The sequence below is a fragment of the Littorina saxatilis genome, linkage group LG15 (genome assembly GCF_037325665.1).
Source record: "Littorina saxatilis isolate snail1 linkage group LG15, US_GU_Lsax_2.0, whole genome shotgun sequence".
Classification (NCBI taxonomy): domain Eukaryota; kingdom Metazoa; phylum Mollusca; class Gastropoda; order Littorinimorpha; family Littorinidae; genus Littorina; species Littorina saxatilis.
Genome location: NC_090259.1, coordinates 47,833,386 through 47,846,339, shown reverse-complemented (window position 1 = coordinate 47,846,339; position 12,954 = coordinate 47,833,386). Strand labels below are relative to the sequence as shown.

At 39.7% G+C, this 12,954-nt stretch overlaps 1 protein-coding gene across 1 annotated transcript in view; it reads right to left on the bottom strand.

Moving 5' to 3' along the window:
* Window positions 1–6,354: 6,354 nt before the first annotated feature.
* LOC138949516 (enolase-phosphatase E1-like) overlaps window positions 6,355–12,954 on the bottom strand; it is a gene marked incomplete at its 3' end in the record, with an annotated part of 167,093 nt that continues 160,493 nt past the window's right edge. The window contains 1 exon segment of the mRNA XM_070321344.1: window positions 6,355–6,450. Within this exon segment, the coding sequence (XP_070177445.1) occupies window positions 6,355–6,450 (96 nt within the window).

The window sequence follows — 12,954 nt, the reverse complement described above, 5'->3', positions numbered from 1 at the left end:
TATATTTGTTTAGGTTGTAGTCATTACAACTAATCGCATTTTGCCTGTTGTTTCAGAAAGGAGGATAAGCTACAACGAGATCGACGCTATGTCAGATATGCCTCAGCCACATGACGACTTCCAAATTTAGATCCACTAGGCATGGTGACAAGTCTTGATGAAAAGTATAAGACTGAGGACAGCAGTGGGAAAAGTGGCCACATGGCAGGTACCTATTGCTTAGTGTCTGCAGTTCAAAAGACAGATAAGCTGATGGTAGATTTCCACCCTCAGATCTACTGCTGATTTACGACGGGCAAGCTACAATCCAGGGCAGAGAACACTGCAGCGTTGTAATCCAACTCTTCATTTGTTTCAGGAAAGGACGTCCTTGCAAATTAACATGATAAATCTCTGATACAAAGACATAGTGCATTGTGTACTCTAAACAAGAGGTTGTGCTACCACACCACATGAACATCCCGATCATTGAGTGGGACAGGATTAAAAAGCTTCCCAAGGATGCAGTAAGGAAGTACATGTTTTTTTCTGTCATTGACCGTAATACTTTTCACACAGCCAGTATATGAGAGATAATGGTCTTCTTGGTGATCGTCCATGCCCAAGCACGCGGAGCTGGTTGCCAGCAGGACAACGTGTCACTGGAAAATATCATAGACTTCGGAGTGCGAGGACCAGGGAAAATAACCTCATGTGAACCTGTCTGAGTGTGACCATCGTGATGCCCATATCTTTAACGCTTAGTCGTATGACAATTCCAAGAATATATTATCTTGATACGTAAGCTCTAGGGTAGGTTAATGATTGTAGATAAGCGTTGCCATGATAATCATGCTGATGCAGTTTAAAATTGTGCCTGTATGTGCGTGCGTGCTTGTGTGTGTGTGTGCTTGTGTGTGTGTGTGTGTGTGTGTGTGTGTATGTATGTACAACATGTGTCTGTATGTGTACGTGCGTGTATGTGTGCGTGAGTGTGAGTGTGTATGCATGCGTGCGTATGCGCGCGCGCGTGTCTGCGAGTGTGTGTTTATACGTGTCTGTTTGCCTTTGTGTGTGTGTTTGTGTGTGTGTGTGTGCTTCTGTATCTGTGAATGTGTGTGTGTGTTTGTCTGTGTATGTGTGTTGGTTTGTTTGTGAGATAGTGAGAGAGAGAGAGAAAGAAAGAAAGAAAGAGAGAGAGAGAGTGAGAGAGAGAGAAAAAGAGATGAGGAGGGGAAGAGAGAGCAAAAGGGAGAAAGATAGAAAGATAAGAGAGAGAGACTGTCATACGGACACAAAGAGAGACAGACAGATTTAGAGAGAGATGGAAAGAAAGAGAAAGACATAGGGAGAGGGAAGGGAGAAATAAAGAAAGAATGAAAAACAGAGACAGAGACAGAGACGTAGACAGAGAGACAGGCACATAGGGACTGAGAGAGAGATAGAGAGAGAGAGAAAGAGAGAGAGAGCAAGCAAGACAGAGAGAGAGACTGCGATAGAGAGAAAGAGACAGAGAGAGAGTCAACCGGCAAGCTCAGTACTGTCTACAGTGCAATAGTTTCTGGCGTGCCACCTCTCAGGTACGTTACAGAATGCTCCCCGCAAACACCCGTTGCCTAGACCATTCTCGGCGAGCGGTCGCCATTGTTACGCTTCAGTGACCCCAGACAATGGTACTCGTACCGAGCGCTTGCTAACGCTCGCGAGCGCCACAACAAAACTATGCGTTGCCTAGAAAACGTTCGCAAACGTTCTGTGGCGCTCTGCCTATGCAACGCACCCCTGGTTTTGAAATAAATTATTACCTCGATTCCGTTCAAAGGAGCTTTCCCCAAACACCTTTTTAACTATATCCAATTGATCTATGAGGTATGGGTCCATGCGACCCCGAGGCCCCCTATGAGGTACAGAGGATGCCTGTTTGCGGACAGGGGGCAGATTGAGAAGGGGGGGGAGGACCGATACTGGAACCCCCAACCTTTGTACACATTGCTAACAGGAACCTGTGCACAAAATGTGTAATGCATCTCACGACAGATTATTTTTTCGGAAGGGGGGGGGGGGGGGGGCGCATTCTTATGATTAGCCTAAGTCGCTTCGCGTCCTCGATTTAGACTTTTGAATTCAAAGTACACCCCTTTTACAAAGTAACTGATTCACCCAGGTGTGTGTGTATGTGCGTGTGTCTGTGTGCTTGTCTGTGTGTTTGTGTGAGTGTAGTGCGATTCAGAGAACCTACTGGACAGATCTTCATGAAACTCCGTCTCCAGTTGAAAATGTCCTCCCTGTTGTGGATGGTAGGAGCGGGGTTTTGGACAGGGAGGACATTTCCAACTTGACACGGAGTTTGAGGTAACGTGATGCATCATAACTGAAATACACAATAAGTAGTGTCCCAATATGCAAGTGTGTTCGTATCATCAACTGATAAAAAGTGTGTCCGTAGTTTTTGGTTACGCGTCGCAGTGTCCCGGCACAGTCCAATGCCGCGAATTGTTGTTACAGCCCCTGACTTTTTTATGTACGGAATCCGGTAGTCTTGTTGATGTTGTTAAATAATTATATTGCCAAACGTTATGACATTTTGGGATAATTGAACGAGTTTCAATACACATTTGCTGAGCACCTGTGTGCTAAAAGGAAATGTCGCTTGTTTTTATCAAAACTCAAAACTAATTTTTAATGTTTATTCGTGCAAACCGTCACACAAACATGCGTGCCTCTATGAGTATGCGTGTGGCTGCTTTCGTAGTTCAGGCTAGATTACAAGTCAGCTGTGTTAGGGTGCAAGCGTTTTGATAATTTACCCCACACCAAATCCCCCCCCCACACACACCCCGATACCTGTCAAATTCCCTCAAAATGCATGAACAATTCCGTTACCTTAAATCATCACCAGAAAAAAATCCTCCGGATCCCAAAGATCAGGACGAAAACATAGCGAAACACTTTAGATATCAGATACCGACTTTATGTAATGCGCTTCAAAATCATATTTGAAAGAGAGAGAGAGAGAGAGAGAGAGAGAGAGAGAGAGAGAGAGAGAGAGAGAGAGAGAGAGAGAGAGAGAGAGAGAGAGAGAGAGAGAATATGCATGTATTCCAATTGTAAATAGTCAGAAATATAGTTATTGACTGTGTACTTATTCTTATCGCTATGAGGGGTTGGTTTGCTTGTGTGTGTGTGTGTGTGTGTGTGTGTGTGTGTGTGTGTGTGTGTGTCTGTGTCTGTGTCTGTGTCTGTGTCTGTGTCTGAGGTTATTGGAATTGTAAATCGCTTTGAGCTGTAAATCAGGACAGATGTTTATGAAACCTTGCAAACAAGTTTTGTGACCCCCACCCCTTCACCCGGATTCAAACACTTTGTTCAGTGCTCATGCTCTACGAACTGACCTGCTGGGCTCACAAATGATTTATTTCTTCACTTTTTTTCAGCCAAGATATGGGGTGGGGCGGGACACAATTTTGAGTAAGAAAAAAGGAAACGCTTTGAATTTTTTTTTTTTTAAAGGTATTGTGAACGCGTTTTCGATTTACACTCTTGATTTATAAATACTGACACTCATCTTACAAACAGTTTGATCCACCCTGGTGTGTGTGTGTGTGTGTGTGTGTGTGTGTGTGTGTGTGTGTGTGTGTGTGTGTGTGTGTGTGTGTGTACCCATGTTTCCACAGGTTTGGTTGCCTAAATCACCATAAGGCAACTATCCACACGTGGATGGCAACCTAAACTCTGGATGGCAACCTAATTGTGTGGATGCTCGCTTCATTTAACACCGTTAAATTGACTTTTTTGACGGAAAGAATGTCATAACAATGTTCAAAATGACATTCTTTCCGTCCTCTATAGGCGACGAAATAGGTCAAATTTTGTGCATTTTTTAGTGCAAAATTCTTCGATGCCGGAGCGAGTACTGCACCCAGTGCTGTTGTAGTGCAAGTGCACTAGAAAGGCACTACACCCAGTGCCGCCTCTTAGGTAACCATCCACACTTTAGGTACGTGTGTGTGTGTGTGTGTGTGTGTGTTTGCGATTAGTGGGGTGGGCGGGTGGTGGAGGGGTGGTGTATTGGATCGGGGGAGGGAAGGGGGGGGGGGGGGGGTTGGCAGGCCAGGGGGTATCGGTGCACTAAAGGTACCAAGTGTTTGGGTGTATGTGTTTGTATTGCGATTCAGAGAAAACTACTATACAGATTTTTATGAAACTCTGCACACTTCTCCCTACCACCCTACTACTGGGCTCCCAAATGAATGTTTTCATCAATTTTTGTCAGTCAAGATATGGGGGTGGGGGTGTTACGGGGAAAATCGTGGAGTAAGCAATAAGGAAACACCTTATGGTTTTCTTAGGTATTGCAACGGTATATAGTGAAGTTAGCTGTGTTCAAATTTGTTTATGATCTGTCGAGCCAATTTTGTGTTACAACGTTTTTGAGTGATAATTGTATGTGTACGCTCTCGTAAATCCTGGATAATTTTCGGCATGCACATTGATAAGTACCGTATTATAATAAAGTGATACTCTCCATTCTTTTATCTACACAAAGTAATGTTATATTTATCTTTTCTAAAGATAAAAAATGTCAGTTAGGATGACGTTACGAATTACAGTATTTTCTGTGAGGTCGTATGTGTCCACCCGGTACCCCCCAAAACTGACAAAACTCTTATAAAAAAAAAATGAATAAGAAAACAACGTTTTTTGTCTGTCTGCAGTTGTGGAAATATAGCTTAGAGAAAGATGTGCGCAAAATGTGTAATGGATTTCACGTGCGATTTTTTCTTTTCTTGGGTTGAGGAGAGGGGGTGGGGTGGGGGGGGGGGGGCGGGGGGGGGGGGGGGGCGTATGCCCCTTGATCAGTCTCGGGCGCTCTGCGACCTCGATTTACACTCTTGAATTCTAAAAACACCCCCCTTACAAACTAACTGAGCTACCCTGGTGTATATAATATATATATGTGTGTGTGTGTGTGTGTGTGTGTGTGTGTGTGTGTGTGTGTGTGTGTGTGTGTGTGTGTGTGTGTGTGTGTGTGTGTGTGTGTGTGTGTGTGTGTGTGTGTGTGTGTGTGTGTGTGTGTGTGTGTGTGTGCGATTACAAATGTTCCGACCCCCAACCTTTCACCCTGATTCAAACTCATGTATCACAAGTCCAGTGCTCTACCAACTGACCTACAGCGCTCCCAAATTATTTCTTTTTGTCATTTTTGTCAGTCAAGATATGGGGGTGGGGTTGGTACGGGAATAATTGTGAAGCAGACAATAAGGCAACAACTTATTTTGTTTACATGTATTGTATCTGTATACAGTGAACTTAGCTGTGTTCAAGTTTAGTTATGTTCTGTCGAGCGATTTTTTTTTAAATACGTTTTTACTACTAAAGGAGTGATATTTTTATGTGTACGCCCTCGAGTAACCTCCATCAATTTCTGAAAATGCACGTTGATAAGTACCGTTTTATGATAAAGTTATACTCTCCATTCATTTATCTACACAAACTAATGTTTCATTTATCATTTGTAGAGCTAAATATGTCAGTTGGGATCATGTTAAGAATCGCAGTGTTTTTCGAAAAATCGTACTTGACAACCCCCAGTAAAAAAATTCTAAAAAAAAAGGTTAATAAGACAACCACCTTTTTTCTTTACACAGATGTGTCCATATTGCTTAGAGGAACTTGTGCACAAAATGTGTAATGTTTCTGTCGAGCGATTTGAACACACAAGTAACCCCTTAAATGTAAGGCCTCCTGGTGCTCCTATGTGTTGCACGCAAACAATATTTTTACTTGCTGTTTAACACCTTACATTTACTTGATAGTTCACTCAGAAATATTTACTCTGGTGCCTGCTGATATAACCGATTTTTGCAACAATTTTTTTTTCTGAAGTTCCTTTTTAAAAATATCTGGGCTACTGTGCCTTAAAAATTGCGAAAAGCTGCTGCCACTTTTGGTACCAAAAAAAGTTGTTTCAGAGACTATATGCATTTGTCTGTCAAATGAAACCAAATTTGCTCGGGAGTACCTCCCGTGCCTTAAACTCCTTAGCTAAGCGTCTTTTTTTCCGATTTGGTTCCTCGTCTATACTGGCTTACGCAGTGTGTAAGCCAGTATCATTTTTATATACTATATTTTATATACTTTATTGTATATACATATGTTATATACTACTGGCTTATCCAGAGTTTCATAGGCATAAAGATTGTTGCAGATGTATTAGCTATCACTATACGACTGGCTTACCCAGAATGTAATAGCCATAACGAGAATTGCTGACAAATGTGCGATCACTATACTGCTGGCTTACCCAGTGTGTCACAACAATAAATATTGTTGCAGATGTATTTGCTATCACTAATGACTATACTACTGGCTTACCCAGTGTGTCACAGCCGTAAAGGTGGTTGCAGACGTATTTGCAAATTCGAGGACACTGTGTACATGACGTCCCTCCAAAGTAGTTGGGTTTGCATACTGGAAGAGAAGGAAAGTAGTTAAAGTTACTGGACCTGTCAACTCCAGGTGCACGGAGCCCCTAGGGCTTTCAGTCATGCCTCAGGCAGCTATCCGTTTGAAAAAAATACCAAGTTTCAAAAACTGCATTTTGGACTGGCACCGGGCAGGTCTTAGTTGCCATCAACCAGGCTCACATCAAGTCCCGCAGTGAAGTAATCACGTACAAATCCTCAATGAAAGTCTGTTAGTCTCGGCGAGAGGGACACTACTTTCTGTTTTGAGTACTTTACGTCAAGACAGTATGTGTGATGAGGTAAGAAAACTGTAAAATAAAGTATCTGGGACAGTTTTGGCATACCACAGCCTTTGGTTTAAACATAAGTTTATTTTAACAAAAGTTACAATCATGACATGTATACAAAATACACAGGTAACAGCAACAAGCTAGAAGCTTATAGTGGTTTTCCTGCATGGCCAGTACAACGTAAGGCGGTAACGGCTGAACAATTCGTTTAAATAAACCAAATCTATTGATAACATAATACACGTTGCATAATCAATATTGGGCAATTCCAAAAAATATGCTCACCTAAGCCTGAAATTTAAAATGGAATTGACGGCTGTTTCACCGTACATATGCCACAAGAGATGTTTATAGTTACTTATATCATTCATCGCTTGCCTCTAGTTCACTCCCCTTGCATGCCGCCATTTTGTTTTGATGTCATTTGGGAACGCGCCGTGTGAAGTCATTTTATGACAACTTTTAAGAATGTCATCGCGTGTGCTAGTTTTTATTGTTTTGGTTTCGAAAATTAGTCAACTTTGCTACAGAAGCCTAAAACTATCGTTTGATCTGTTTTTAAAATATCAATTGCTAATACTTTTTTGAAATATATTTGAAACAAACTCTACCCCAAAGTGGTGCCACGCCAGTGACGTTTTGGGTAGACTTTTTGTTTGTGGCGATGAACCGATTGGTTGATTTATTTCTTATGTCGAGTTTTCTTTGCTTTTCAATGGAGGAGTCCAACCATGTGAATTGAGTTTGTTTGTCCCCATGTTGTTGTGCACAAAGTGCGTCACTGACGTGGCACTGTTTTGTAACGTCTGTGGCACTTTGAAACCATGTGTACTGGTTACTGGTAGTTTTTAACCAATTTCCTTGTGATTTTTTGTTACATGTTCCAACTAAGGTTAACATTGTTGTAACTGGAAAAAGCTGAACACAAAAACGAGATCATCTGTCCGTTATTTTTATTTTTTAGTGCAGTAAAACCCAGAGAGTTGTGATCCAAACAAAATGACCAAAACGCTATTATAAATGTTTCAGGTAACTGATCATCAAAAATAATATATCATTTGAAAGGCCAAACATTTAACTGGTTTACCTCTCAGAGATGACGCCATTAGGTTGCTACGTCATAAATTACGAGGCATCTAAATACGTCACTTTTGGGTTATGCTTCAAAACGGGGTCTTTTGTCAAGAACCTGTAAAAGAGTGTAGCTAGGTAATGACACAAAGGACATTTCTACAAAGGTGAAGAAAGTAACATGAAACAAAGCTGCTCATAATTTACAATCTGACAGAAGAAAAGGGAAATCAAAACTGGGGAAAAAGGGAACAACTCGGAATAGCCAACAAGACGTCCGAACAGCTCTGCAAACAAAAGTAATATAGCTGCTGTATCAAAACTTAAGAACTAAGATTGAAATATGAACATACGAGTATATAGTGCAAGACTTAAACTTTCATATAGAACCGTTTACAAAATTCTACTGTGCAGAATTCTACCTTCAGCTTCAAAAGCTGGCCGCAAAATGAATGCCTCATTAGCTGACAGGGAAACGGAAGAAGTAACACGTTCCTCTTGCACACAATCTGCTTAACCGTTTTGAACCAAGTAGACCCACACTTGTGATGAATCTAGTCACTGATAATGAGACTTTGGTTTCCTTCTATATTATTGCCAGAAAACACAAAACAATTGGGCCACAATTACGAGACGCACTACATTTGTAAGCAAGGGTTTCAAAGAAGAAACAGTGCTATTCGCTGTATTTTGCGACCACGAAGGTCCAGTTGCTGTCGATATTTTTTTGCTAATAGAACTGTCACTGTCACATACTATACAGGACCTTATATAAACCCAGACCTCCCATCTTCTCCATGGCAATGCCAGCCTCCACGAAATCAGGACCGTGCCTCCATTCCTTAAAGTCTAAATCATCCCATTTTTGCCTCACACATTCGTCGGACCTGAGTTTACTCCTTGTGACTTCTGGTTATTCCCTCTATGAAAATTAAAGTATCTGAAGGAAAACAAAAACAAAAGAAAAATCGCAACCGCCGACAAAAACAATAGTGTAGAGCAAAGTGGAGTGCACAGAAAAGTAAATCTGCGAGTGTTCGCAGTGCTGAAAGAAAATGTCATTTACACAAGAAAAGGCTGTTTCAGCACGACTAAGTCCATAGTTTGGTTCACCGAAATCTTTTTGCTACATAAGCGATGAAGAAAATGAAATAATTTTTTTCCGTAAGGTTCGTGGAGAAAGATGCTAACAATGTTTGAGTTTGGTTATGTTCAGATTTAGAATTAACGGGTTATTCCGCCCTGTCATTCTCGACTAACACCAACAAAATATAAAGTGGAATAGTGTGGTTCACAGTTAGGATCTTGTCAAATGTACATATATATATATAGATATAATTGCCAGGAGGGAAGCCAGCGGAGAACGTCAAAATAATGACAGCTCAAATCAAAACCGTGTGAATGACGTTTTGGAGCCAGAATCAGGAGCCATTTATCTTTCTGAGGGTGTGTACTTGTTTTCCCGCCAAGTTTGAATGAAATATTTTCGAAAAATCAAGGCGTTGTCTGAAGTGTACAAGAAAAAAAGGATGTCTGAATTTGATGTAAAAAAGCTTATTTTTGATATGATACCTGGAATGAAAGACATATTTAAAGTGGGTGCCGAGTATGTAAATGTGTTAATGAAACGATGTGGTAACAGTTTTTGGAAGGATGTTTTGAAACATTATAAGAAATGCTGTTCCTTAAGTGTAGTGTTTATCCATCAGTTGCTACATTTAAATGGAAATTTCTTTACCTTTGAAGAATTTAGGTTAAATTTTCCTTTTGTTCAAACTAATTTTTTATTCTATGAGGGAGTGATTAAGTCCCTACGAAAATATCAGAGAAAAGTAAAAATTGATTCGTTGAATGGTTTTCAGATTAGGGATTATAAACCCTGGCAGATTATTTGTAGGGCAAACAGGCAATTAAAGAAGTCCTTTTGAAATCAAAATTTGATGATAACCCTGCAGGCATGAACAGATGGAATATGTATTTTTACAACCTGAACTGGAAACAGATTTTTGATAAGTGTTTCAAAACAACTAAGGACGCACAGTTAAGATCTAGCATTCTTGGTGTTGCTAGCCGGTTATTTGTTCAAAAGATTCTTGACAGTCCCCTTTGTGCCTTTTGTAAAATTGAAAATGAAACAATTTCACATATATTTTGGTACTGCCCGCTTAGTCGGAAATTTTGGACTGACTTGGAAGAACTGTTAAACAGAAGTGGTATTTACCGCGCAAATGTTCTTTTTACAGAAGAATTTATTTTGTTTGGGTGTATGAACAATGTTAAGGTAGATGTGGTTTTGGATTTTATCATTTTGTTTGCAAAGTTTTATATTTATAAGAGTAAGTTACAAGAGACAAGGCCACTGTTAGAAATATTTCTAAGAAATTTGAAATACAGATTTGAAATAGAAAAATATTCCAGTTTCAAATCTGGTAACATTACCAAATTTGTAGAATTATGGTCCCCATATGAAGAGTTGGTTAGGTAGTACGCTAGGTTGTGCAGAGATGTGATGATATATATGTGTTTTGGCTTTGATTTTTGTTTGTTTCTTTTCTTTTTTTGTGTGTCTTTGTTTGACGGTATTATTAACTGACAGTATTATTATTAAGCAGGTAATACGTCCATAATGTCAAGTATTGTAATCTGCATGCTATGTTAAGCTCCGGCCTTACTTGTAGGAGAACGGTATGTTATATGTCCGTCTGTCTGTTATGTCCTAATGCTGTGTGTTGTTTATACTTGCCAAACATATCTATTATAAATGTTGATGGGTGAATGATGATAAATTGTAGACGGATGCATGTTATTGATTAAAAGCCCCACAATGATGTGCTTGGCAAAAAAAAAAAAAAAGAATGACCTTGACCGGTGACCTTGAGTAGTGATCTTGACCCGTAATGGTTTAAATATGTTTGCTAGAGGTGTATGTTCCTTTTAAGTGTATCAATACACATGTACCAAAGTGTGCAATTGAAATAATTATTGTACAAGTTATTCAGATGGGCAATGGTGTCGACGGACCAACGGACAGACGGACGGACGGAGGGACACAGAGCCGTATAGTGGTTCAACAATGTCCGAGAAGATCAATAATTAGTTTAAAATCGGCCGTGTTAAACTACCTATATTCTAACAACAAAAAAGTATCACTATTGAACATTGAATTCACACGTGCCACGTCAGTGACGCTCAAGTACCACGTCAGTGACGCTACATATTAACCGCTAGTCGCAAAGATACATTTGATATTTGCACTTTTCTGTATGTATCAGAACGTATGATATGTCTTGACTATGATCTAACAAAATCACATCATTTACTTGGCTAATCTCATAGAATTTTAGAATTTCGCTTAGTCAGTAAAATGTAGGTGAGCATTTTTGCCACGTCAGTGACGTTTTTCAAAACTCAAGTTAAGTACCCTTAGCTTTTGTTTACCTCAACATTTTTAACCTTGGGTAGGAAGGTTGTCATGTTTATGAAATCTCTGCACAAATTTGAGTTAACAAAATCATCATGACTATTATTTTTATGGCGAATAATGTCTTATATTGTGTGCGAATGCCACGTCAGTGACGCTGGAATTGCCCTATAAAGAAAGACAGGAAAAGGAAGGAAGGAGGGTAAGAAGAGGAACAAGTCGCAAAAGGCAAAATTACTACATTTAGTCAAGCTGTCGAACTCACGAGATGAAACTGAACGCACTGTATTTTTTCACCAAGACAGTACAGCTTCGTATATCCCCGCGTGAAGGAAATCGCTCACCTCCCACGTGCAAAACGTAGTGATATTGACACGCCAGATTAGCGCGGTAGCGTATTGTGCTAAGCAGGAAAGCGCGCTTTTCTGTATTCTTGTTAACTTTCTGAGATTGTTTTGAATGCAACCTATCATATCTTTATGTTTTTGGAATCAGGAAATGATAAAGAATAAGATGAAATCATTTTTGGATCGATTTATTAAATTTTAATCGTAAGACTAATTATTCTATTTTCGTTAATTGTGATCACATTTTAAGAGTAAACATAACATATATATATATTTTTAGATTCAGAATGTGATGAAGAATACGATGCAATCAATTTTAAATGTGTTTGCGAAAAATCGATTTTAATGACAACTTTAATGAGCAAACTCATTAATTAATTTTTAAGCCTCCAAGCTGAAATGCAATACCAAAGTCCGGGCTTCGTCGAAGACTACTTGACCAAAATTTCAACCAATTTGGTTGAAAAATGAGGGCGTGACAGTGCCGCCTCAACTTTCACGAAAAGCCGGATATGACGTCATCAAAGACATTTAACAAACAAGTCGCGTAAGGCGAAAATACAACATTTAGTCAAGTAGCTGTCGAACTCACAGAATGAAACTGAACGCAACGCAACGCAGCAAGACCGTATACTCGTAGCATCGTCACTCCACCGCCCGTGGCAAAGGCAGTGCCAGTGGAATTGACAAGAAGAGCGGGGTATTCGTTGCGCTGAGAAGGATAGCACGCTTTTCTGTAGCTCTCTTCGTTTTAACTTTCTGAGCGTGTTTTTAATCCAAACATATCATATCTATATGTTTTTGGAATCAGGAACCGACAAGGAATAAGATGAAAGTGTTTTTAAATTGATTTCGAAAAAAAAAATGTGATAATAATTTGTATATATTCAATTTTCAGAGCTTGTTGTTAATCCAAATATAACATATTTATATGTTTTTGGAATCAGCAAATGATGGATAATAAGATGAATAGAACGTAAATTTGGATCGTTTTATAAAAAAAACTATTTTTTTTACAATTTTCAGATTTTTAATGACCAAAGTCATTAATTAATTTTTAAGCCAAAGAGCTGAAATGCAATACCGAAGTCCGGGCTTCGTCGAAGATTACTTGACCAAAATTTCAACCAATTTGGTTGAAAAATGAGGGCGTGACAGTGCCGCCTCAACTTTCACGAAAAGCCGGATATGACGTCATCAAAGACATTTATCAAAAAAATGAAAAAAAAAGTCTGAGGATATCATACCCAGGAACTCTCGTGTCAAATTTCATAAAGATCGGCCCAGTAGTTTAGTTTGAATCGCTCTACACACACACGCACAGACAGACACACACACACACATACACCACACCCTCGTCTCGATTCCCCCCTCTTCGT